Source organism: Asparagus officinalis, chromosome 7, assembly GCF_001876935.1.
Source record: "Asparagus officinalis chromosome 7, Aspof.V1, whole genome shotgun sequence".
Taxonomy (NCBI): Eukaryota; Viridiplantae; Streptophyta; class Magnoliopsida; order Asparagales; family Asparagaceae; genus Asparagus; species Asparagus officinalis.
In genome coordinates, this window is record NC_033800.1 from 14,390,451 (window position 1) to 14,417,841 (window position 27,391).

The window sequence follows — 27,391 nt, forward strand, 5'->3', positions numbered from 1 at the left end:
TAAGATGACCAAAAGAAGAGTGCAAACAATAAATTCCCAACATGATAACAGGCTAATAAGAGCTAAGATAATTAGTTAACCTGCATTTTCTTGGCTAATTCTAGCTTTTGTTTCTTAGCCTCATCGTCATCGTACCCCTTCTTAAATTGAACCATCGTTCTCCTGTGCAGTTCTGGTAGTGGGATAAAGGGAGCGCTGTATGTAGGAAAAATTGCAAAGAAGAGAATAAAGAAAATTTGACTTTGATTCCTTTGATCTCGATTACAACTTGATTACAAAAGAGAGGAGAACAAAATTGGTTCTTCCCCTTTGTTTAAAACTGGGTTCTTCACGGTGGCGATGGAGTGCCTCCCTCGAATGCTTGCGTCGAGTTTGCTCTCCGTTGACGATCCGCACGTCTTGATTCACTGGAACGATGTCTTCTCCTCACGATTTGACGTTGTGGAGAACTTGCGTGGCAAGTTTAAAACTCTTGATGAGTTGATAACTCTGATCGATTTTGAACTCTTGAAAAAGAGTTGGCTTGATCAAACTCTACCACGAGAGTTTTGACGGTTGTTCCAGTGAGATGAACATCGAATTGCGCCACCACTTCTTCGTCACAGAAGCTATTCCCCAGCGGAGTCGCCATCTTTTGTTTGTAGGAAAAATTGCAATGAAAAGAATAAAGAAAATTGACTTGTATTTCTTTGATTTCGATTACAACTTGATTACAAAAGAGAGGAGAACAAAATTGGTTCTTCCCCTTTGTTTAAAACTGGGTTCTTCACGGTGGCGATGGAGTGCCTCCCTCGAATGCTTGCGTCGAGTTTGCTCTCCGTTGACGATCCGCACGTCTTGATTCACTGGAACGATGTCTTCTCCTCACGATTTGACGTTGTGGAGAACTTGCGTGGCAAGTTTAAAACTCTTGATGAGTTGATAACTCTGATCGATTTTGAACTCTTGAAAAAGAGGGATTGAGACGCGAGGTTGGGTGTTGGCTGAACATTGATGAACGCGAGGGTCGCTCGCGTTTTGGTTTGTTGTAGCTTAGAAACGCGGGGGTCGGTGTTGGCTGGACCCCTACGAACGTGAGGGTCGCTCACGTTTCGCCTGTTGTAACGCGGGTCCGACTCCAGCGTTTTGATGTTGTAACGTGGGTTCGACCCTGGCGTTTTGATGTTGTGACGCGGGGTTCGACCCTAACGTTTTGATGTTGTAACGCGGGTTTCGACCCTGGCGTTTTGACGTTGAAACACGGGGAGGACCCTGGCGTTTTGATGTTGAGACGCGGGGTTCGACCCTGGCGTTTTGATGTTGTGACGCGGGGTTCGACCCTGGCGTTTTGATGTTGTAACGCGGGTTTCGACCCTGGCGTTTTGATGTTGTAACGCGGGTTCGACCTCGGCGTTTTGACGTTGTAACGCGGGTTTCGACCCTGGCGTTTTGATGTTGTAACGCGGGTTCGACCTCGGCGTTTTGACGTTGAAACACGGGGAGGACCTCCGCGTCTTGCCTTGCAGAGATTATCACCAAGTAATCTCTTTTTGTCATAGCATTGCAAAGATCATTGTCTTGTAATCTTCGTCTTGGCTCCTTGAGAATATGAGAGTCGTCAGATTGTAACTCCCGATGTTGATTGTGAAGGCTGTTGAAGTAGAGCTTCCATCAGTTGTCGTGAAGGTCGTCAGATTGTAACCTTCAGCAATCTACGCGAAAGTCTTCAGATTACAGCCTTCTGGAAGTCGTCAGATTGTAACTTCCATCATCGGTGGTTGATGGGGGATAAGCTATCTATTGTGATTTTTTAAACAGCCTACAGTTTGGTTTGGTTCCTCGAAGCACATTGGTTTTGGCTTCCGCGCACAACAAGTGGTATCAGAGCTTTGGCTACGCTTGGGCTAATTGGAGGAGTAGATCGCTTTGGAAGTTCGTCTAGGGCTTCAATTGGTGATAAATGTGAGATTTTTCCTATTTGTGGATCTCGTTTCCGTCGTGTGGGGTGAGATCTTTTGGAGGTCCTTGTTAGGATTTTAGTTGGAGGTAAAAATCTCTCCTTTTTAGTTTAGATCTATTCTTCGTTTGTTCCGTATTGTTTTGTTAGTGTTTTGAGAAAGATGGTTGAGAAAGAATGAGTTATGAAGGGTACTTCAAGCGTGAAGACCGTTCAAAGTTTGAATATCAATTCTATAAAGATAGATGTGAAGAAGTTTAATGGCACAAACAATTTTGGTCTTTGGAGATATGAAGTCTTGGATGCGCTCAACACGTAAAATTTGGAAGATACTTTGGAGTTAGACGGAAAATCGGACGACATTGAGGAGAAGGTTTGGAAGAAGATGAATAGAACGACATGTGGTGTGATTAGATCTTGTTTAACTCAAGATTTAAAATATGATTTGATCAATTAGACTTTAGCTAAGAAGATTTGGGAGATCCTAGAAGGTAAGTATTTGACAAAGAGTGTAGAAAACCACTTACATTTGAAGAGGAGATTTTATCGCTTCCAATTAAAGAAGGGGATCTCCATTGGTGATCACATGAACCACTACACGAATATTCTTGTGAATTTAGCGAATGTAGATGTTATGGTTGAAAATGAGGACAGGGCGTTGTTATTATTGAATTCCTTACCCGACAAGGAATATGAGACATTCATTCTTACTCTTTTTAATGGAAAGACATTTATTTCGTATAGTGAGGTCACTGCTATATTTGTGAATTATCAGCTTTGAAAGAAGCATAAGGAGACTTTAGTTGAGCCGGTAGCGAGGGCATTGGTCGTAAGAACAAAGAGTCTAAACCGTGGTAGGAGGTCGCAGTCTAGAGGGGCACATCTTGGAGTTCATAGGAATCAATGTGCCTTTTGTTAAGAGGATGAACATTAAAAAGCCGAATGCCCAAAGTTGACAGATCGAGCCGGGAAGAATAAGGAAAAAGCTATTCAAGCTTCATATGTGAATGTTATCAAGGCTAGTGACGATAATTCAGATTCAGATTCTTTGGGCTACTCATTAGCACTACCGTCAATTTGTGTTGTCGACTCTACAAAGTGAATGTTTGGATTTGGGTGCCTCTTACCATATTTTTTCTAGGAGGGATTGATTCTCCAGCTTTCAAGAGTTGGAAAGAGGGGATGTCGTGCTCATAGGTAACGATCATGAATGCCCTATTTATGGTATGAGTACCGTTCGTATTAGAATGTGTGACGTGGTGATTAGGGAGTTGGATGAAGTGAGGTTCATTCCTCAGTTGAAGAAGAACATCATTTCACTTGGAGTTTTGAAGGCAGCATGCTATAGGGTGATCTTAGAGGATGCATGTTTGAAGGTCACATTTGGGTCTATAATTGTGATGAAGGGCGTCAGAAAGAAGAATTTGTACTATTTAATTAGGAGCACAGTGATTGGTAGAGAACTGACGACTTCTTTGGATTTGGCTAGACTGTGGCATTTATTGAGGCTGAGATATTTGATTGGTTATGCCGTGCATGGATTATTGAGGAGTGCTTTGACCTGTAGATTGAAGTCCTATGAGCACATTGGTATGAGCAAGAAGACCAATGTGAAGTTTAGTATTTCTATCCATCGATCGATGGGTCTTTTAGGTGGTGTTCATTCAGGCATTTGGGGGCCTTTCAAGGAGGCATCATTGGGAGGTAATCAATATTTAGTTTTTACAGTTAGGGACTGTTCTAGGCATTGGTGGGTTACAACCAAATCCCGTTAGTGTGAAGTTCTAGAAGTCAACAACAGATGGGGCAAGTGTATTGACAGAAAGGTAACCCGTCGTTCTGTTTTTTGTAGAGATTCTTTCTTGCATTTGTGCCGAGCTCATGATAGTTTGAGATACTTCATTGGAGAGGAAACATTGGGGCGATGAGATGAGATGATAGTTTTGATGGGTCGTTCCTTGCTAGAGGAGGATTGGCGTTGGTTGTCGAGCATTGGATTGCAGAGGAGTTTTGGAGCTTCGACATATTTAGGTCATCTTAGTCATAGGTTGCCGACTGCTGCGTGTGGAGATTTTGAATCTGGTGGAGCTGGCTTAGATTTTGGATTGCGTCGGATATTTGGTTGCCTAGCATTTGGTCAAATCAAGGATGTGAGATTTTATCCGATAGCATATTTAGGATTCAGAGGCGTGTTTGATTATTAGGTATTGACTTTTGATTTTGTTCTGAGCAGGTATGTCACTTTTGACTTTCGACAGATGAAGAGTGTTGATTAGATTGTTGGGATATCACAGCGGGTGAAAGGTGATGCTACTCTACGTTGGGTGGAGATTACTCCACATACTCTAGTTTATACTATATCATTTGGGATTCCAGCTGAGGGGACACAGTTTGGGGATCATTTGGATTTGGATGCAGATGATGAGTTGGTTGATTCGAGTGCAGCTGGTGGATATAGTTTCGATTTGGATATGATCGTTGGTTCATCTCAGGTGAAGGTGTTTAGTTTGTTTTATTTTGGGGCCATCGTGAGAGCTATCAGTTACAGATTCGTTGGTGATGTTGAAGAAGGGTTGCAAACTCTTCTATTTGATTGAGGGCCTTTGGAGGTCGTTGGATGAACTACGTGAGGACTTGATTCCTTAGGCAAGAGGATACGTAGGCAGTCATTTATGATGCAGTCGGTTTGGTGAGTAGATATCAATGTTTAGAGAGTGTTTACATTCTTATTTAGGTCTCGACTTGTTGTGGATTGAGTCCATTGTCGTGAATTTGTTTCACTTTATATTGGACGTAAAAAGTGAGATATTTGGTTTGGTTGGTGTCGGCTCAGTTTTAGAAAAATTTTGCCGAGGTGAAGACTTGTAGATTTAGCGAAGAAATTGGAGAAAAATAGGTTCTGGGAAGCAGGAAACATTTTGGAGGCTTCACGGTCGACCATGAACTTTGCGGAGGTCGACCGCAAATATGCACGACTACAAGGTGTTTTTCAGTTTTCTGGCCGGTTGACCACGGCGTCAAGTGCGGTCGATCGCGGACCCTGTAATTGATTTACGTGTTTTCTATTGTTCTGTACGATCGATCGTGGGTCGGGTTCGGGTCTGTTTTGGTTTCCTGTTCTGTTTGGGATTCATGCTTGGTATAAATACCAACACACGTTTTAGGGATTCTTTAGGATTGAAGTGGGGATATTTGGAGCACACAAAAGAGGTATTTTTTAAACTATTGGTTAGAGTTTTGTTTGGAGAGAATTAGAGATTTGTTGGTGAGATTAATTGGTGAGTTTGAGTGGTTTTGTTTGGAGAGAATTAGAGATTTGTTGGTGAGATTAATTGGTGAGTTTGAGTGATTTATAATCTCAATTTGTACTCTTCTTCTCTATTAGTGAAAAGGTGAGATTAATTGGTGAGTTTGAGTGATTTATAATCTCAATTTGTACTCTTCTTCTCTATTAGTGAAAACTCCATCCCCTTCTTGCCCCGTGGACATAGGCAACTTGCCGAACAACGTTAACTTTGGTTGTTTGTGTTTGTGGCATTACTTTGGTTTGTTTGGCCTTCTCTCGGCGTTTGGTTTGGTTCCTCGAAGCACATCGGTTTTGGCTTCCGCGCACAACACTTATAAGCTAATCTTATAACTTTTGTGTATTAAGTTTATTGAATTCATTGTTAAATATTTTCAAAATTTATTTTTGAAATAGAATTATTATACATTTAAATTAGAATTTGGGTGGGCTTGATGGTAATTTAACAAATATTAAAGGTTAAAAAGTTCTAAAATTAATATATGAATATTATATGGAAACGTTTGGATGAAAATTTTCACGTTTGTAAAATATAGGGTATTGATGTACCAATTTTGACCAACTAAGGGTATATATATGCTACGAAATACAAGTGAGGGTATATAAGTGCTAATGGAATGAAACTATAAGATATTTAAGTGCTATTTAGCTTTTAATGAAGTTATACATTATTTATTTGTGTAGGTGTTATGTACGATTTGCACAGAAAAGATGCATAATACTACATACAAGTATGAATTCTATCAAAACACTCTTATAGATATCATTCATGGATAGGTGGAGGGTTAATTTGGCGTGCATCTGAATCTTTGATAGGATCCTACTTACTCAGCGAACTTATTGTAACTACTTGAAAGAAGCAAATTAAACTGGCATAATAAGGAATTTTCTCCAATATAAATATATTTTTTATTTTGGCGATTAACTAGAAATTATTTTTTATCTTTGTCTACATATATTTAGAGCTTAAGAGTTTACGATTATAAATAGAGCATTCAATCTTTGTGAATTCTTTGACATATTGAAAGAAGTTTTTTTTAAATGTCACTCACTCTTTTACCAAGCGTAGTGAATACTTACTTTAATAATTTGTCCCAAATGGAAAATTTTATCAGGATAAGTTGTCCCATAATATTAAAGTATTTGTTTGTAATTTGTAATTATGATTCTGAAAATTGGCAAACAGCTGAAGAAACAACCTATAAATTCAGCCAGGCAGACTGACGATCGACCGCGAGTCAGCGACGGTTGACCGCGAACGTGCACAAGGGTGAGGAAGAGCTGGGAACTGACAGTCGACCGTATGGACCTTGTAGGATTTTTGGGCTCTGTCGTTTGGTTCGGTCGACCGTCGCGATCGACCGTGAGTTTCTCTGTAGCCGATTTATTCTATGTCGGGAGTTACCGTCAATTTGTGTTGTCGACTCTACAAAGTGAATGTTTGGATTTGGGTGCCTCTTACCATATTTTTTCTAGGAGGGATTGATTCTCCAGCTTTCAAGAGTTGGAAAGAGGGGATGTCGTGCTCATAGGTAACGATCATGAATGCCCTATTTATGGTATGAGTACCGTTCGTATTAGAATGTGTGACGTGGTGATTAGGGAGTTGGATGAAGTGAGGTTCATTCCTCAGTTGAAGAAGAACATCATTTCACTTGGAGTTTTGAAGGCAGCATGCTATAGGGTGATCTTAGAGGATGCATGTTTGAAGGTCACATTTGGGTCTATAATTGTGATGAAGGGCGTCAGAAAGAAGAATTTGTACTATTTAATTAGGAGCACAGTGATTGGTAGAGAACTGACGACTTCTTTGGATTTGGCTAGACTGTGGCATTTATTGAGGCTGAGATATTTGATTGGTTATGCCGTGCATGGATTATTGAGGAGTGCTTTGACCTGTAGATTGAAGTCCTATGAGCACATTGGTATGAGCAAGAAGACCAATGTGAAGTTTAGTATTTCTATCCATCGATCGATGGGTCTTTTAGGTGGTGTTCATTCAGGCATTTGGGGGCCTTTCAAGGAGGCATCATTGGGAGGTAATCAATATTTAGTTTTTACAGTTAGGGACTGTTCTAGGCATTGGTGGGTTACAACCAAATCCCGTTAGTGTGAAGTTCTAGAAGTCAACAACAGATGGGGCAAGTGTATTGACAGAAAGGTAACCCGTCGTTCTGTTTTTTGTAGAGATTCTTTCTTGCATTTGTGCCGAGCTCATGATAGTTTGAGATACTTCATTGGAGAGGAAACATTGGGGCGATGAGATGAGATGATAGTTTTGATGGGTCGTTCCTTGCTAGAGGAGGATTGGCGTTGGTTGTCGAGCATTGGATTGCAGAGGAGTTTTGGAGCTTCGACATATTTAGGTCATCTTAGTCATAGGTTGCCGACTGCTGCGTGTGGAGATTTTGAATCTGGTGGAGCTGGCTTAGATTTTGGATTGCGTCGGATATTTGGTTGCCTAGCATTTGGTCAAATCAAGGATGTGAGATTTTATCCGATAGCATATTTAGGATTCAGAGGCGTGTTTGATTATTAGGTATTGACTTTTGATTTTGTTCTGAGCAGGTATGTCACTTTTGACTTTCGACAGATGAAGAGTGTTGATTAGATTGTTGGGATATCACAGCGGGTGAAAGGTGATGCTACTCTACGTTGGGTGGAGATTACTCCACATACTCTAGTTTATACTATATCATTTGGGATTCCAGCTGAGGGGACACAGTTTGGGGATCATTTGGATTTGGATGCAGATGATGAGTTGGTTGATTCGAGTGCAGCTGGTGGATATAGTTTCGATTTGGATATGATCGTTGGTTCATCTCAGGTGAAGGTGTTTAGTTTGTTTTATTTTGGGGCCATCGTGAGAGCTATCAGTTACAGATTCGTTGGTGATGTTGAAGAAGGGTTGCAAACTCTTCTATTTGATTGAGGGCCTTTGGAGGTCGTTGGATGAACTACGTGAGGACTTGATTCCTTAGGCAAGAGGATACGTAGGCAGTCATTTATGATGCAGTCGGTTTGGTGAGTAGATATCAATGTTTAGAGAGTGTTTACATTCTTATTTAGGTCTCGACTTGTTGTGGATTGAGTCCATTGTCGTGAATTTGTTTCACTTTATATTGGACGTAAAAAGTGAGATATTTGGTTTGGTTGGTGTCGGCTCAGTTTTAGAAAAATTTTGCCGAGGTGAAGACTTGTAGATTTAGCGAAGAAATTGGAGAAAAATAGGTTCTGGGAAGCAGGAAACATTTTGGAGGCTTCACGGTCGACCATGAACTTTGCGGAGGTCGACCGCAAATATGCACGACTACAAGGTGTTTTTCAGTTTTCTGGCCGGTTGACCACGGCGTCAAGTGCGGTCGATCGCGGACCCTGTAATTGATTTACGTGTTTTCTATTGTTCTGTACGATCGATCGTGGGTCGGGTTCGGGTCTGTTTTGGTTTCCTGTTCTGTTTGGGATTCATGCTTGGTATAAATACCAACACACGTTTTAGGGATTCTTTAGGATTGAAGTGGGGATATTTGGAGCACACAAAAGAGGTATTTTTTAAACTATTGGTTAGAGTTTTGTTTGGAGAGAATTAGAGATTTGTTGGTGAGATTAATTGGTGAGTTTGAGTGATTTATAATCTCAATTTGTACTCTTCTTCTCTATTAGTGAAAACTCCATCCCCTTCTTGCCCCGTGGACATAGGCAACTTGCCGAACAACGTTAACTTTGGTTGTTTGTGTTTGTGGCATTACTTTGGTTTGTTTGGCCTTCTCTCGGCGTTTGGTTTGGTTCCTCGAAGCACATCGGTTTTGGCTTCCGCGCACAACACTTATAAGCTAATCTTATAACTTTTGTGTATTAAGTTTATTGAATTCATTGTTAAATATTTTCAAAATTTATTTTTGAAATAGAATTATTATACATTTAAATTAGAATTTGGGTGGGCTTGATGGTAATTTAACAAATATTAAAGGTTAAAAAGTTCTAAAATTAATATATGAATATTATATGGAAACGTTTGGATGAAAATTTTCACGTTTGTAAAATATAGGGTATTGATGTACCAATTTTGACCAACTAAGGGTATATATATGCTACGAAATACAAGTGAGGGTATATAAGTGCTAATGGAATGAAACTATAAGATATTTAAGTGCTATTTAGCTTTTAATGAAGTTATACATTATTTATTTGTGTAGGTGTTATGTACGATTTGCACAGAAAAGATGCATAATACTACATACAAGTATGAATTCTATCAAAACACTCTTATAGATATCATTCATGGATAGGTGGAGGGTTAATTTGGCGTGCATCTGAATCTTTGATAGGATCCTACTTACTCAGCGAACTTATTGTAACTACTTGAAAGAAGCAAATTAAACTGGCATAATAAGGAATTTTCTCCAATATAAATATATTTTTTATTTTGGCGATTAACTAGAAATTATTTTTTATCTTTGTCTACATATATTTAGAGCTTAAGAGTTTACGATTATAAATAGAGCATTCAATCTTTGTGAATTCTTTGACATATTGAAAGAAGTTTTTTTTAAATGTCACTCACTCTTTTACCAAGCGTAGTGAATACTTACTTTAATAATTTGTCCCAAATGGAAAATTTTATCAGGATAAGTTGTCCCATAATATTAAAGTATTTGTTTGTAATTTGTAATTATGATTCTGAAAATTGGCAAACAGCTGAAGAAACAACCTATAAATTCAGCCAGGCAGACTGACGATCGACCGCGAGTCAGCGACGGTTGACCGCGAACGTGCATCCCTGCGCGGTCGCCCGCCATGGTCGACCATAGGCTGCTTGGGCTGGGCTTTGGGTTTTCAACCCAGTTCGTTTTAGAGCTGATATATAACTCTAATCCTGATTAGTTAGGGTTAAGCAATGGCGTTTTTGAGTAGTCTTTTGGAAAGGATTGATGCATCCAATTGTGGAAGATTGTGAGAGATCTAGAGCTTTGTTTTAGAGTTTGATTGGTGAGATTTGTAACTATATTTGTATTCTCTTGATTTCTAATAGTAAGAACTCCCCTCCCCCCTCCTTACCCCGTGAACGTAGGCAACTTGCCAAACTACGTAAATCATTTGTTCTTGTTGTGATTGTGTTTTGCTTATTGGTTGTGGTTTATCTTGAGTTATTGTTCGTGTCGCTTCGAGAAATTCAGCCACGCACAACAATTGGTATCAGAGCATCAGGCTTGTTCGGAGAATTCAGTGAAGATTCCTATCTGAAGAGTTAGATCGACAACATGGGAGAAGCAAACACATCAGGTTCGTCTCTTACGAAGACGATACAGAGTCTGAGCATCAATAACACGAAGATTGATGTTCCGAAGTCGATGGCAAGATCAATTTCAGATTGTGGAGGTGTCAGGTGATGGACGCCTTGGATGCACAAAATTTGAAGAAGACTCTTGAGTTAAAAAAGAAACCCACTGATATGGAGGATAATGTTTGGAGGAAGAAGAACAGTAAAACTTGTGGTGTTATTAGGTCATGCTTGATGTCAGATCTTATTTATGATGTTATGAACGAGACGTCGGCGAAGAAGATGTGAGAAACACTCAATGAGAAGTATCTTACGAAGAGCATTAAGAATCAGCTTCACTTGAAGAAGAGGTTTTACCAGTTCAAGATGAAAAGGGGAGTTTCCATCAGGGAGCATATCAACAATTTTACGAAGCTACTTTCAGATATGGTCAATGTGGATATCATAGTTAAGGATGAAGACAAGACGATGTTACTTTTGTGTTCATTGCCCGAGGATGATTATGGTACGTTTGTTCTAACTATGATCAATGGAAGAACTATAGTTAGCTATATGGAGGTGACCTTAGCTTTGGTAAATTATGAGTTGAGAAAGAGTGATGGTAAACTCTCCGAGAAGGCATCGGAAGATGCATTAGCTGTTCGAGGTCGTGATCCAAACCGTCGCCAGTTCAACCGCTCAAAGTCAAAGATTAGGAGTGCCTATAAGAGTATTGGTAGAAATCAATATCGGTATTGTAAAGAAGAAGGACATTGGAAGATTGACTGCCCAAAGTGGAAAGAAAAATCTGGAAAGAACAAAGGGAAAGCTGCACAGGCTTCAGAAGTGAATGTTACAAAAGCTATTAGTAAACATTCAGATTCAGATTCTTCGAGCTACTCATGTTCTGCACTACCGTCTGTTTGCTATGCTGATTCCACGGAGTGGATGATGGATTCGGGAGCTATATATCACATATGTCCTAGGAGGGATTGGTTTTCTAGCTTTGAGGAGCTGAAAAGAGGGGATGTCATTCTTATGGGTAATGACCACTTATGTCATATTGGTGGCATTGGTTCAGTCCGGATTAGAATGCATGACGGAGTGATTAGGGAGTTGAAGAAAGTGAGGTTCGTGCCACAGTTGACGAAGAACATCATTTCTCTTGGGACTTTAGAGGCAGCTGGATATAGAGTGATCTTAGAGGATGCTACAGTGACGATCACAAAGGGTTCTATGATGGTGATGTAAGATATCAGGAAAAATAACTTATACTACTTGAAGGGTAAGATAGTTACAGGGGGTCTGACAGCTTCTATCATTACAAAGGAGGACACTGCCACTTTATGGTACATGAGACTTGGACACACAGGTAATAAGTCCATATAGTCATTGGCGAAACAGGGGCTATTGAAAGGTGCTAAGACCTACAAGATAGAGCTGTGTGAGCACTGCGTACTCGGGAAGAAAACTAGAGTGAAGTTTGGCACCGCTGTTCATAATACTCGAGGTACATTGGATTACATTCACATAGATATTTGGGGTCCTTCCAAGAACACATTTCTTGATGGGGTCAACTATTTTATCACTTTTATTGATGACTATTCCAGGAGGAATTGAGTATACCCTATGAAGCATAAACATTAGGTCCTGAATATTTTTATGGAGTGGAAAAAGAAAGTGAAGCTGTAGACAGGTAGAAAGGTGAAGACTCTACGTTCAGATAACGGTAGAGAGTACAAGAGTGATCCATTTCTATAGTTTTGCTGGGATCACGGCATTAGAAGATACTTCACAGTTTGAGAGACACCGTAACAGAACAGGGTGGCTGAGAGATACCTTATTAGAAAAGGTGCGATGTATGATAATACAGAGCGGATTGCCTAGATCCTTTTGGGCTGAGGCGTTGGTTTATGCGAGCTATCTCGTGAATAGGTTGTCGTGAACTGTGATAGACGGGAAGACTCATTTGGAGCGTTGGTTTGGTTCGGTGGCTAGTGACAATGAGTCGCTTCGAATATTTAGGTGTCCAGCTTATTACCATGCCAGTGATGATAAATTAAATCAGAGGGAAAAAAGCAGTCTTTGTGTGATTTAGAGATGTAGTTAAAGGTTTCAGGTTATGGGATCATCAGGACAAGAAGATAGCTATTAGCAGAGATATCACATTCGATGAGACGTACATGATGAGGCCTCAAGTCCCTCAGCAGGTGGAGGGAGACCAGACAGTTGAGATATCACAGCAGGTGGAGGATGATGTGACTCCACCCACTCCTAAGAGCATTATATCCATCGAGGCTCCTACAGAGGTGACACTAGGAGGAGATAGGATGACAGCCCGGTAGTTTGAGGATATAGTGGTATGTGAGACTCAGGAACAGTATCATATTCAGGGGTCTATTACAGCAGATAGACCGAGAAGGGTGATTCGTTGGCCAGCTAGGTATAATGATGTCATGGTCGCATATGCATTATCAGTGGAGGTCATTGATGATATGGTTCCATACACATTCACAGAGGTAGAGTCTAGCCCCGATTTGATTAGGTGGAGGGAAGTTATGGAGGAGGAGATGCAGTCTCTTCAGAAGAACGACACTTAGACACTTGCACATCTACCTAAGGGTAAGAGAGCTATAGGTTACAAGTGGGTATATGCGAAGAAGGAGGGATATTCTATTGGGGATATTCGATTCAAAGCCAGATTGGTTGTCAAGGGGTATGCACAACTTGAGGGCATTTATTACAACGAGGTATTTTCACCCGTTGTGAAGCATTCATCGCTACGTATATTATTGGCATTAGTGGCACAGTTGGATTTGGATTTGGTCCAGATGGATGTGGAGATAGCCTTTCTATACGGAGATTTAAATAAGGAGATTTACATGACACAACCTTTAGGATTCAAAGCTACAGGAAAGGAAGATTTAGTTTGCAAGCTGAAGAAGTCTCTTTATGGTTTGAAGCAATTGTCGAGACAGTGGTATAAGAGATTTGACAGCATTATGATTGGCCATGGGTACACGAGAAGCCCATATGACCCATGTGTTTATATGCACAAGCTATATGATGGTGAGCATATATATTTACTTTTATATGTTGACGATATGCTTATTGCTTTTAGTAATTCTTCGGCTATTCGAAAGTTGAAGGAGGAGCTGTCATCTGAATTCAAGATGAAGGATCTTGGAGAGGCAAAGAAGATATTGAGTATGGAGATCGAGAGAGATAGAGTGAAGGGGAGTTTGAAGCTTACATAGAAGAGCTATTTATAGAATATATTGAAGAAATCCAGCTTTGATGACAATGCAAAAGCAGTTAGCACTCCATTGACTCCCACTTCAAGTTTTCAGCGTTGATGTTACCTGTTTTAGTTAAGGACAGAGATTACATATCGAAGGTCTCATATGCCAGTGCAGTAGGTAGCTTGATATATGCGATGGTGTATACAATACCAGATTTGTCACAGGCCGTGAGCATGGTATCGAGATACATGCATGACCCCAAGAAGGGTCATTGGGAGGTCGTGAAGTGGATTCTACGGTATGTTCGAGGCACCATGGATGTTGGTTTGGTATTCCTGAAGGATGATTAGAATGGGCAGAATTATATTGGTTGCGTGCATTCAGATTATGTTGGAGATCTTGACAAGCGCCGGTCCACTTCAGGTTATGCTTTTATATTGGCAGGTGCACCTGTATGTTGGTGATGTATACTTCAGTCCACAGTGGCTCTCTCTACTACAGAGACGGAGTATATGGCAGTGACTGAAGCTGTGAAGGAGGCTTTGTGGTTGCGTGGATTATTGGAGGACTTGGGGATTGCACAGGAGACCATTTGGTATATTGTGATAGCATGTCAGCTATTTATTTGGTGAAGAACCAGGTTTATCATACGTGCACGAAGCACATCGATGTCAGATTCTACTTTGTTCGTGACGTTTTGGATGATGGAGATGTCATATTAGAGAAGGTCCACACGAACGACAACCCTGCAGATATGTTGACCAAAGTTGTTTCAGGAGTAAAATTTGGTCATTGTTTGAAGCTTTTGAACATTCTTCAGTGTTGAGGTTGGAGGCCATTTGGGTGAACTATGTTCGGCTTGATTCCTTAGGTAAGAGGATATGTAGGCAGTCTTTCAGATACAGCCGGTTTGATTTGTTGATTCAGATGGGGGGAGATCGCGTTTCAGCTCTAGTTTGGCTCCCAGACTTTTTGCAGAACTTTTGAATGATTTGGTGTCGGCTCAGTTTTGGTAGAAACATTCGCCGAGGTGAAGAATTGACAACTTGGCAAACAGCTGAAGAAACAACCTAGAAATTTAGCCAGGCAGACTGGCGGTCGACCGCGAGTCAGCGACGGTCGACCGCAAATGTGCACAAGGGTCAGGAAGAGCTGGGAGCTGAAGGTGGTCGACCGTCACGGTCAACCGCGTGGACCCTGTAGGATTTTTGGGCTCTGTCGTTTGGTTCGGTCGACCGTCGTTGTCGACCGTGAGTTTCTCTGTAGCCGATTTGTTCTCTATCGGTGTGTTCAGTCGACCGCCGTGGTCGACCGCAGGCTGTTTGGGCTGGGCTTTGGGTTTTTAACTCAGTTCGTTTTGGAGCTGATATATAACTCTAATCCTAAATAGTTAGGGTTAAGCAAGGACGTTTTTGAGCAGTCTTTTGGAAAGGATTGCTGCATCCAATTGTGGGAGATTTACGAGAGAGCTAGAGCTTTGTTTTAGGGTTTGATCTGTGAGATTTGTAACTCTATTTGTATTCTATTGATTTCTAATAGTAAGAACTCTACCCCTCCTTGCCCCGTGGACATAGGCAACTTGTCGAACCACGTAAATCATTTGTTCTTGTTGTGATTGTGTTTTACTTATTGGTTATGGTTTATCTCGAGTTATTGTTTGTGTCGCTGGGAGAACTTCCGCCGCACACAACAGATTCTTCCGTTCCTCATTGAGAATTTATGTGGCAAATACTTTGATACATTCATTTTGTTTCCAATGATGTTAAGTAAGTCCACGATTGATGGTCTATGATAAATTAATGAATTAGTCTCCCTATTTGTCCCTCTACTTCTCAGTTGTCCTATCAATTACAATCATATTAAGTAGGCAAAAACTGTCTTTATTATTACAAGATAAAATTAAAGAAAAGCTATTTATGCTTTTACTTAGAAAATAGGAAGGGACAGAGGCGTGGCTGATAATTTGGGGGCCCAGTTCTAAATTTCAATCGGGGCCTCTTAACCAATCTTTAGAAGAAACTAATAATTGTTTTTATACGTAGTACTAACCATGAAAAAAAAATTATATCTAGAATTAAAATAAAAATTAAGACATAACAATGGTTTTATGCAAAACCTATTACGTGCAAAATATTGATAGTAAAAATGATTCAATCGACCCGACATCGACCCGACTGACATTGATCAATATCATTTATTTAAGTCCTATTGACATGCATCTTTTTGTAATTTCACTTTGCACTTACCTATTTTTGTTTGTCCTGTAGTTGGAACTAACAATTATCATATGAATGACTTAAAAAATTACTAATGTTATTTTCTTTTTAATAATTTGTTATCTTATAATTTGAGTTTGAACCAAACAAGATATTACAAATTTTAGGATTGGCTTTCCTTTAATAATGTTGAACCAAACAAAATATTAGAAATCTTAAAGCATGTATAAAACCATATGGATTTGAAATTCTCCATGATATTACAAATTCTAAAATTTTGGCATTTGAACCAAACAGCCTTAAAGGAACCCATCACCAATTACCAGAGAGCAAGAATCTTTCAATTTAAACATTTTTCGGTAACTGCAACGGAGAGTGCTTGATGCTCTAATTTGCTTTTATTTTTATTGTTCTTTATCATAACAATGACACATAAATTACTTGATGAAAAAAAAAATTTATGGGCAAAAATAACCTCCCGAGCATCAAACCCCAAAGCCACATGAAACATAAGATTGTAAACTCATTATAAATGCAACCAAATAATTTCCTACAAACTCAAATCCCAACATCTAAAGCAAAGAGAATTAAGCACTGCGTCTCTCACCTTGCTGATTTTAGGCACCACAGATCTCAGCATATACAACCTATCATTCAGCTTCTTCCTCCTCCTCCTCTCAGACATCAGATTCTTCGCCGGAGCCGCTCTGTTCCTCTTCCTCCTGCTCTCATGACTCTCATTATTCTCCAAACTCTTCACATTCTCCTCAAACTCACAATTCAACCCAGACCCATCAAAGCTCCCATCCTCAACCCCCTCTTCCTCATTCTCCTCTCCAATCAGCGTGGGTTGAGCACCAATCGAAGGATTAGCCTCAGCAGGCCTCAAAATCTTGGACCCACTAACAAATTTAGGGGTTTCAAACGCTTGAAAACCAGTTTCATGCAAATGGGTTGTCTGAAATTGAGCTGTTGGGTTTAGATCAGTGAAGCTGAGGGGAGCGGTGAGCCCAAATGGGTCCAAGCCAAAAGGGTTTGTAGAGAGGAGAGAGGAGAAGGATTCTTGATGGTTTTGGAGAGGTTCAGTTAAGTACCAGTTCTGTGGAACCGAAAGACAATACCCCTTATCGAGCTTGGTGGCGATTGGGGCCCCCCCAAAGTGGGGGGCCCTGTTCTGCGGAACCGAAAGGACCGTCTCAGCGGCGCCCCTGGGAAGGGAGGTACTTGTACCGAGTTCATCCGCTTAATGTTCCTTCGCTTTGTGACCACTGTGAAGAGATTGAGTACTGCCACATTGGAAACTAGTTGAGAGGAAAGTGAAGAAAGAGAAGGATAGGTGATTGACATTCTACCAAACTTCTATTATAATTTTTTTATTCTTGGATTAGTTATTGAAAAAAATTATATCCAACTCACAATGAATTTTGGACTGTCGATTTTGAAAGATCCTGATCTTTTTTGGTTACGGTTGGCACTAGAGAAACTATCTTGCTAATCATAAATTCCCTTTTTTTTTATAGTTCCATGAATTATCTTGATCAACAATGAGAATTTCATGGATAGTACTACCCTTAACTATATTACAAATAAAATACATATACACACACTTCCAAATACTTGGGGATAATTATAAATATCCAAATTAGTGCAACTTTAACTTCATTATCTATATTCTACCTTGATGTACATCATACTTTTGAAAAAAAAATTTCCTGAGGGGACATACTTCTGAGAGTTGGGGATGAGGGGGAAGGGACGTAATGTCTTGTGGTGTCACATGACACAACTGGATTATCTACTTTGTAGATATTCTAACATATTTTTATGTGTATTTACTACTTAGGGCATCTCTAAAATTTGAATGTACAGGAAATCACTAGGGAAGATGGTGCTAAAAATTGTCTAATTCAATAAACTCATAAGTTATATGTGGGCACTACCCGAACAAAGTCCTAACTCCACAATTATAACATCACACATTTTTGAATTGTTGAGATAGTTCCAAATCTTCCAATACTTTTAAATAGATTAGTCGTTTATGCTCATATGCTACCTCGTTGTACGTCAAAGTTTTCAACACAAACATCCGTAGCATATATCAACATCCGTCAGCTGCCTATTTATTACCAACCTATTTGATACCATCCCCTAAATCTCAGGCTTAGGCCATTGCCTATTTGATATACCAACCCCTAAATCTTAGGCGTAGGCCTTGTTAATATTCTTCTGTCATTTTATATCACATTCATTTCAGATAGAAAGCAACATAAATATGTATGAATCTTCAAGGTGATGATGGCTAGGTTGGGATGCATGCAAATGAAAATGAAGCAAGAACGTCGTGGAGCTCCGCACGACAAGGAGATCTCTTCAATCACACTCACACCCTCTAATTCAACGCCAAAGTTAATAAAAGGTTGTCCACTGTGAAAGGACCACGAGGCATGGCCTTGTTAATTTGATCTGACGGTCACATGCCTAACCTAGGACCACGAGGCATGCCCGTACGTGGATTTTATGATGCTTTCTCCATTGTGAAAGGAACGGGATCAATTGTGAAGGAGGTAGGGCTGTCTATTTGGGCCCCAGCTCTAGGCTCGACCTGATGTTCAGATCGGACTAGACTGGGCCTAAGCCTGGCCGGGATCAGGAAATTCAGGCTAATCCGGGCTCCGGGCCTAGGCCGCTTCACTATGCCACACCGGACCGACCAAGCCCAGCTAGCAAAAGGGTCGGGCGGGGTGCCCACTGTCGGGCCTGGCCCAAATCCGGGCCCGGATTCGACAGGGGAAACGGGCCGGGTCGGCACGGCCCGACCTGGGGGGGTGTCAAACGGTCACGAATGTGACCGTTTGGCCGGGCATCCCGGACCTGGCCTAGCCACAACATGCATGAATCCGGGCCGGACCCGGTCCGGTCCGAACGGCTATAACAGGCATATTTTAGCTTTTGACCAAAACACCCCCAAAAACAGTCAAGAAACGACCAAAAATTATATATATAAGGAGTTTTCATTTGATTTTCTCATCCAAAACTCATCCACTTCTCTCTAATACTCTCTAATACTATATTATTCTCGCTTTTGCTCTCTAATTCTTCAATCAAATGACTTCGTCCTCTGATTATGAAGGGTAAATCCCAACTTCCGATGTTGAAATGAGTCCTAATACTCCTACTACATGAGCTGCAGTTACTCCTTCTATCGATGTTGATCACGAATTTGGTGGGGATGATTCTGCACCTAGAGCTCCTAAAAGGTCGAGATCCAATGTGTGGAACTTCTTCGAGAAGATAGATGTCATCAGAGATATCAACACGGTAAGCTTCTCACCCAGAAGGCTAAGTGTGCGTTGTGCGATCATATTTTTCAAGCTCATTATAAAAGCTACACCAACTACCTCAAACGTTATTTAGAAAAGTACAACAGAGGTCAGACAACGTCTCAATGTGATATCCAACAATCTTTACTCTCATAATCCTCATCCTATGGTGGTCTTGGTAGTTGGAACTATGACGCAATTAAAGCAAAAAATGCGTCATTAAATTTATTATTCTTAAAAATCTTTTTTTTAATTAGTAGAAGATGATGAATTTGAAGATATGATTACAGATGGTTGTTATCCCGTATTTAAAAATTTTCTCGCCAATCTTGTCAACTGATATTTTGAAAGATTATCACGAGGAACAAGTAAAAATAATTTCTTATTTTTAAAATCTAAACTATAAATTTTCTTTAACTTCTGATATTTGGACATCTAGAACACAAACTGATTATTTATGTATCACAACACACTAGATTGATGATAATTGGCAAATATTAAAAGAGTTATTTTTTATTGCATTTAAAAATTCACATAGTGGTATTAATATTGTAAATTTAATAATAGGAGAACTTACAAAATTAGAAATTTTAGAAAAAAATATTTTCTATTTCACTAGATAATGCAAGTAATAATAATGTACCTATTGATCATATCAAATCATCTTTGCTATTCTCATGTCATGCTGATATTTTTCATATTAGATGTATGTATCATGCTTTAAATTTAATTGTTCAAAGTGAATGTGGTGAAATAAAATTCATGATAGAAAAGTCATAATTCTTCTGAACAAAGACTTATAAAAGATGGAAATAATTGTATAAAAAAAATTTAAACCACATTAATTCTAAAAGATGTTGAGCATAGGTAGAATTCTATCTATGCAATATTAAATATTTTAATAGAGTATAAAGAAATTATAAATAATTTTATTGCTTTCTATACTTCTAGTTCTAGCTCTGGTAATATGTATGGAATAATTGAGGATGAATGGTTAGCTATATATAGTATAAAAGAAATATTATAATTTTTTATGATGCTACTATGTTATTATTTGGTTGTTATTATCCAACTATTATTCAAGCCGCTTTACAAGTTTTAAATATTCAAACTTTTTTTTAATAATTATCGTATGGATAATTATTTTGGAAATATGATTTTAAATAGAAAGTAAATTTAATAGGTATTTAGGCATATTCCTATTATTTTTGGTTTTGGAGTTCTTATTGCTCTATGTTTACAGGATGTTGGCCTTCAAAATTTGTTAAATTATTTGTATGATAACATGATTATAGACACTGATGATGGTCAAACTATTACTACTCTTACTCATCATAATACTATTAGAACTTATTTTCAAAGATTATATGATGAGTATGCAGCTAAATATGGTGTAAGTACACATCAGCCTACAGCTTTTGCTTCTACAAGTTCAAGTCAGGGCAAATGTAAGAGTTTTGATAGGAAATTATTGATAGCTCAGCTAACTAGTAGATTTGGATCTGAATCATCAATGCAAGTTTTGAAATTGAGCAATATTTAACTGCATCTTTAGTTAAAAGTTAAAATAAAAGTTTTGATATTTTACAATGGTGGAGAGTATAGAGATGGAACTATTTTATATCCTATATTTTCTATCATGGCTCGTGACTTACTAACAATGCATATTTTCACAGTATCTTCAGAATCTTCCTTCAGCATATCAGGACGTTTGATCAATAATAACAGGACATCGTTAGATCCGTCTACCGTACATGGGTAATGTGCCTACAAGATTGGTGGAGGTACGAGAAGAGAACTCAATACATCGATTGGATGGCTAGTATTAAAGATAAACTTGAAGAGTTGGCAATAGGAGATAGAGATAAAGAGTAGAAATTATTCATTAGTTTGTAATTTTTATTTCTTAGCTAAAAATTTATGATAAATTATTTTGAAAAGAGTTACAAATGATAGTGATATAGATGAGTAGGTGCCAACCTAGTTGGGATGTATTTATCTATTGTGATGCAACGAATTCTAAAATAAATTTATAATTATTAGTGATTAACTGATTGTTAATAAAAAATTTATTTTTATCATTTTAATTTCTATGATTTTTTGTATTTGTAAATTATATAATTGCAAGTGATTAATAATATGATTGTTTTTTATCAAAATTTTGCTTAATTTTGCAAGTGTTAATTTGACCTGAGTCCCAAATGTGCACTCGGATCAAATCTCACAACGTGGATGTGATAATATGCTGGGCGATCAAATATTCGAAGTAATCCAAAATCTGAAGCAGCTTCACCAGATTTAAATACTCCAAACGCAGCAGTCGGTAACCTATGAATAAGATGACTCTAATATGTTGAAGCCTCAACACCAGAACTCCTCTGCAAACCAATTCTCGACATCAAACACCGATCCTCCTCCAGTAAGGAACGACTCATCAAATCTGCTACCTCATCTTGTCGCCCTAATGTTTTCTCTCCAATGAAGTATCTCAAACTGCCGTGAGCTCGGCATAAATGTAGAAAAGAACCCCTACCAAAATCAGAACGACGTATTACCTTTCTGCCAATACGCTTTTTCCACCTGTTGTTGACTACTAGGATTTCACTCCAACGGGACTTGGTTGCAACGCATAAATACCAAGAACAATCACCAACATAGGAAACCAAATACCTATTATCTCCCAATGATGCCTCCTTAGAAGACCCCCAAATGCCTGAATGAATACCACCTAGAAGACCCTTTGCTCGGTGAATAGAAGTGTCAAACTCCATCTCGGTCTTCTTGCTCATACCAATGTGCTCACAGGACATCAATCTGCAGGTCAAAGCACTCCTCAACAATCCATGCACGACATCAACAATTAAATATCCCAGCATCATCAAACGCCATAGTTTAGCCAAATCCAAAAAAGTCGTTAGCTCTCCACCAATCACCATGCTCCTAATCAAATAGTATAAATTCTTCTTTCTGACGCCATTCATCACAATCATGTACCCAAATATGATCTTCAAAGATGCATCCTCTAAGGCCCCTCATAGCCAGTTGCCTCCAAAACTCTAAGTGAAATCATGTCCTTTTTCAACTGTGGAACGAACCTCACTTCATCCAACTCCCAAATCACCCCGTCACACATCCTAATATGAATGTTACTGATACCACAAATAGGGCATTCATGATCATTATCCATGAGCACGACATCCCCTCTTTCCAACTCCCTAAACCTGGAGAACCAATCCCTCCTAGGACAAATATGGTAAGAAGCACCCGAATCCAACATCCACTCTGTAGAGTTAGCAACACAAACTGACGGTAGTGCATGACACGAATAGCCCGAAGAATCCGAATCTGAATTGTCATCACTAACCTTAGCAACATTTACCTCTGAAGCTTGAATAGCTTTTCACTTATTCTTCCCGGCTCGATTTGTCAACTTTAGGCATTCAGCTTTCCAATGTCCATCTTCTTTACAAAAGACACATTGATTCTTACCAAATGTAGGGTGTGCTCCTCTAGACTGTGATATCCTACTACGGTTTGAACTCTTCCCTCTTGCGATCAATGCCCCCACTACTGTATCAATCGAAGTCTCCTTATCCTTCTTCCGAAGCTGATAATTCACAAGTATAGCGGTGACCTCACTATACGAAAGAGATGCATTCTCATTAATAAGAGTAAGAACAAAGGTCTCATATTTCTCATCGGGTAAGGAACTCAACAATAACAACACATTGTCATCATCTTTAATCATAACATCTACATTCGCCAAATCCGTAAGAAGCTTCGTGTAGTTGTTCATGTGATCACCAATGAAGGTTCCATTCTTTAATTGGAAGCGATAAAGCATTCTATTCAAATGCAAGCGGTTTTTCACATTTTTTGTCAAATACTTACTCTCTAGGATCTCCCAAATCTTCTTGTTGACCCTATAGTTTTGATGATGATTTGGCAAACAATTTATTACTAATAAGTTCTCTAGTGTTTTGTGTTTATGTTCTCTTTTCAGGTATTTCAACACACGTCAATCAAGCGTTAAAGATTCAAGTTCATTTGTGTGGATTTACCTAGGTATATGTTTAGTTTACTTACATATATTGTATGATTATATCTAAGCTCAATATATGTACACTTAACACGATTTTTGACGTTTTCTATCATATAAATGATTTTTCATCAAAGGTTGTTACAATAAATTTTATCTCATGTTTACAGCTCTTTCGTACTTCATTATATACATATAATACATGCACAATATATATATGCATATTTACAAGTTCTATATCAACTTTCACTTTCATAAAAAAACAGGTTTTCTAAGCATTTTTCAAAAACAGGTAGTTTTTACAAACGAAAATTGATTTTCCAAAAATTCCTTTTTAAACATGTTTATTTTATCATTTAGAAACTTTTCCCAAAGTTTTACTATTTTTAGATTTGATTTGATATTTTTAACGAATTTTCAAAACTACCCCAAAACCTGTTATTTTGCCAATATCAGTTTTCGGTCGACCGATCCGGTCGACCGACAGTGGTTTTCTGAGCTCATGCTCGCGGTTGACCGCACCGGTCGACCGAGAGAATATCCGGTCGACCGAAAATTCCGTCGGTCGACCGCCAGTTCTAAACCCTCATTAGCTGAGTTTTTGAGCTTAGCGGTCGACCGGACCGGTCGACCGCCGAGGTGTCAGAACCTTTGTAACGGCTAGTTTTTCTGTCTGTTTTCAAACTGGGTTTTTGGTCTTTTTACTTATATTTTGCTGTTATATTGGGGTGTTATATATACCCCATTGCTGTTCTTCCTCTTATATAACTAAGAAATCCAAGTTTGGTGTTTTACAAAATATTAAGTGTGTTTAAGAGCTGTTTAATAGTTGATTTCATCAATCAGTTTTTCAAAAGGAGTTTTTCTACAACAAGAAGTGGCATTCAATCCTATTGGAATCATCTCTACTGTTCTTCTTGTTTGAGAAGTCTTCTAAACTCTTTTATAGCTTATTATTTCATTTTTACTTCATTTAGCTATATCCATTGAGTTTGATTCACTGTTATCACACACACTTATTGAGCTTAATATTTTCATACCATATAGTGTGGGTTGTGGGGTGTGATTTAGTGAGTGTGAGCTTCATTGTGTTCTCACTTGTTATTTGAGAACAAATCATTGTATTTAACCTTTATTTGTAAGAATCACTTGTAATATACTTGTACACCGAGAGAAGTATGAGGCGAGAGACGGGGTCGAATCCAATAGGAGTGGCGTCGATTGACGAACCTAGGGAGATGTTGTAATCGAGCACTTAAGAAGGAGGACACGGGCTAGGTTCCTACACTTAGTGTGTAAAGTGTGATTGCATAGTGTTTGTGTAGTGTGAGAGTTTTCGGTGATCTTGTAAACCGAGTGTGTAGAAGTTCCGGCTTCCAAACCGGATTGTGATAGTGGATATCTCCTCGAGGTGAGGAGCGGGGACGTAGGTCGTGGTGACCGAACCTCGTAAACATATCGTGTGTTTGTGTTTTGCTTAGCGTATATTCTTATTTGTGCTTATTCTTATTGTTCTTATTCATATCTATCTCTTGCAAGAACATATTGATCTATATAATTTTAATTAGGATTTTATTGGGATTAGATTAGCATAAGACCCTAATCACCCCCCCTCTAGGGTCTAACAATTGGTATCAGAGCTTGGTGCTCTTTGATTTAAGGACTAACCGCCTTGAGTTAAAGATCCAAGTTATTGTATTTGTGCTAATCTAATTTTGATTACATTGTGCTTCTTGCATTTCATCTCTATGGATATGAATGATTCATCTTGCTTAGGATATGCTATTAATATTGCTCCTCGTTTGGATATTTTTCCCTATGCTCAATTGCGTATTAGATTCAAACTTTTCGTTCAATCTAATCAATTTGATTTATGGGAAATTATTGAGGATGCCTATGTTGTTCCCATTTTGGAAAAATCCAAATGGTGTGAGAATGATAAAAGATTGTTTAACATGAATAAGCTTTTGTTAGAATATTTGATTAACGCTTTTCACTCATCGTTTTCTAACAAATTTGCTAATTTTGATAGTGCTTACGCTTTATGGAAACTTATTGAAGCACATGAAGGGAAATTGGAGGCTATTCAACAAGCGTTGGAAAATCCCGCTTTGAGTTCTAAGGAAGCCTCATCTCCATGTACAATACCACTAGGTGATAACCCTAGTGAGGTATGCGATAACGATGACATTATTACTTTTGATGAACTTGCTCTTGAGTTTGAAAAATTACACAATTGCTATATTAATGTAAAGAGTAAGTATGTTAATATGAAATCCACTCATGAAACACTACCTACTAAGTTTAATTTTATTGCAAATGAAAATATAATTCTTAAAGAATGCAATAAAAATTTAAAAATTGAAAATGCTAGTTTGCTTCATGAAAAACGTGATGCCATGCTAGAAGTAGATAAGTTAAAATCTATGATGAGTAATCTTGTTTATCCTACTTCTAGTAGCAATGCTTGTATGCAAAATGATGAGTTGAATCAAATGAGAAAACGTATATCTACCTTAGATTCAACACTAAACACTTGTATTGCTAATAATAAGAAGTTTATGGACTTATGTGCAAAGTTCAATGTTAATTCTTCTAAGAAACCTATTCACTATGCACATATGTATGACAAAATTCATAAATGTTCTATTTGCGGTCTTAAAGGCCATTTAGCTCAATTTTGTCATAATGCACCAAAAATTGATAAGCTTATTCATGATTGTGCATCCCATCAAGCTTCCTCATCACATACACATGTACACACACATAGTGTAAATCATAAACATGCTCATGTGTATAAATGTGATTATTGTGGTCGTTTTGGTCATTTGGTCATGTTTTGTTTTGATTTGAAAAAAAATTCTCGTTTGCAAAATAAATACAAAGAAAAATCTATTTTTGCAAATGAACCACGTGCATTCCATTTCGGTCAACGTAAACCATTCAAACCTCTACATTGCACAAATTGCAATCGTATGGGTCACGTTTACAATTTTTGCTTTGATCGTATCGGTGCACAAAATACGTCCAAACGGGTTCATAACCCTAGGGCCTTGAATTTAAATGATAGGGGTCATGTCCCAAGTTCTAGTGGTACCAAAATGATTTGGGTACCAAAATAATTTTTACAATTTTTTGTTGTTGTTTGTCTTTTTTGTTTTTGTTTTGTTCTTATTTTGAATAATTAGTTTTTTTTTGAGCTTTGAATGACAAATTATATTCTTTATGATAAAATAAATTATTTGTATGTTTTTTATAATTAAAAACACTTATATATATCTTATAAAACTTTTAGTATTTTATAAAACAAATTTCCAAAAGGTCTAAATTGAAAAATCTCTCAAAACCATTTTTCTTCTTTAACCTGCTCTTTATTTTCTCGGTCTAAATTGAAAAAAAACTCTCAAAACAAATTTTCAAAAATACCTGTCTTTTTCATTTTCTCGCGGTCGACCGATCCGGTCGACCAACGATCTCTCTGTAATCGTTTCGGTCGACCGCGTCGGTCGACCGACAGGAAATTACTGCAGCAGCTTTGTGTTTTTATCGGGTTTCGGTTTTTTGTTACTGTGTATCTGTTTTGGACCCGAACTCTTAATCATCGTTGAATCCATTATCCACTCAATCCCAGCCGTTGTTCCCTCTCTCAAAACATCCGCCTTCTCTTCTTCCTCCCAACTCAAAATCGCAGAGCTAGGGTTAAAAAATTCTGACTTTCTTCTTCGGTCGCCCGATTTGTTCAACCGCCGCTCCTTTCTGTCGATTTCCATCAGAATTTGTGGGTAAATTCTTCCTTTATCTTTTGATTTCTGCATTCTTATGTTTTCTGTCGATTTCCATCAGAATTTGTGGGTAAATTCTTCCTTTATCTTTTGATTTCTGCATTCTTATGTTCATATTCTCAATCTAGGGTTTCTATTTTAGGAAGTTTTTAAATTTGCTCAAAATTTCTTTTTACAGGGGTTTTTTTTTTCAAAATCATATCTCATATCTATCAAAACCCTAATCGACTATGCCTCCTAAAAAGAGATCAAAACCAGAGTCTAGTTCATCCTCTACAAAAGCTTCTCACTT

General features: G+C 38.5%; 2 protein-coding genes across 2 annotated transcripts in view; both read right to left on the reverse strand.

Moving 5' to 3' along the window:
- LOC109850751 overlaps positions 1-161 on the reverse strand; it is a 1,724-nt gene extending 1,563 nt beyond the window's left edge. Inside the window, exon 1 of the mRNA XM_020420822.1 lies at positions 81-161. Within this exon, the coding sequence (XP_020276411.1) occupies positions 81-155 (75 nt within the window). The 5' untranslated portion in view covers positions 156-161. The remainder of the gene's footprint in view (positions 1-80) is intronic.
- Positions 1-17,305, reverse strand: part of LOC109846713 (transcription factor ICE1-like) — a 30,407-nt gene extending 13,102 nt beyond the window's left edge. Inside the window, exons 1-2 of the mRNA XM_020415958.1 lie at positions 17,183-17,305; positions 16,566-17,057 (exon numbers count right to left, since the gene is read on the reverse strand). Coding sequence (XP_020271547.1) covers positions 16,566-17,057; positions 17,183-17,305 — 615 coding nt within the window. The remainder of the gene's footprint in view (positions 1-16,565; positions 17,058-17,182) is intronic.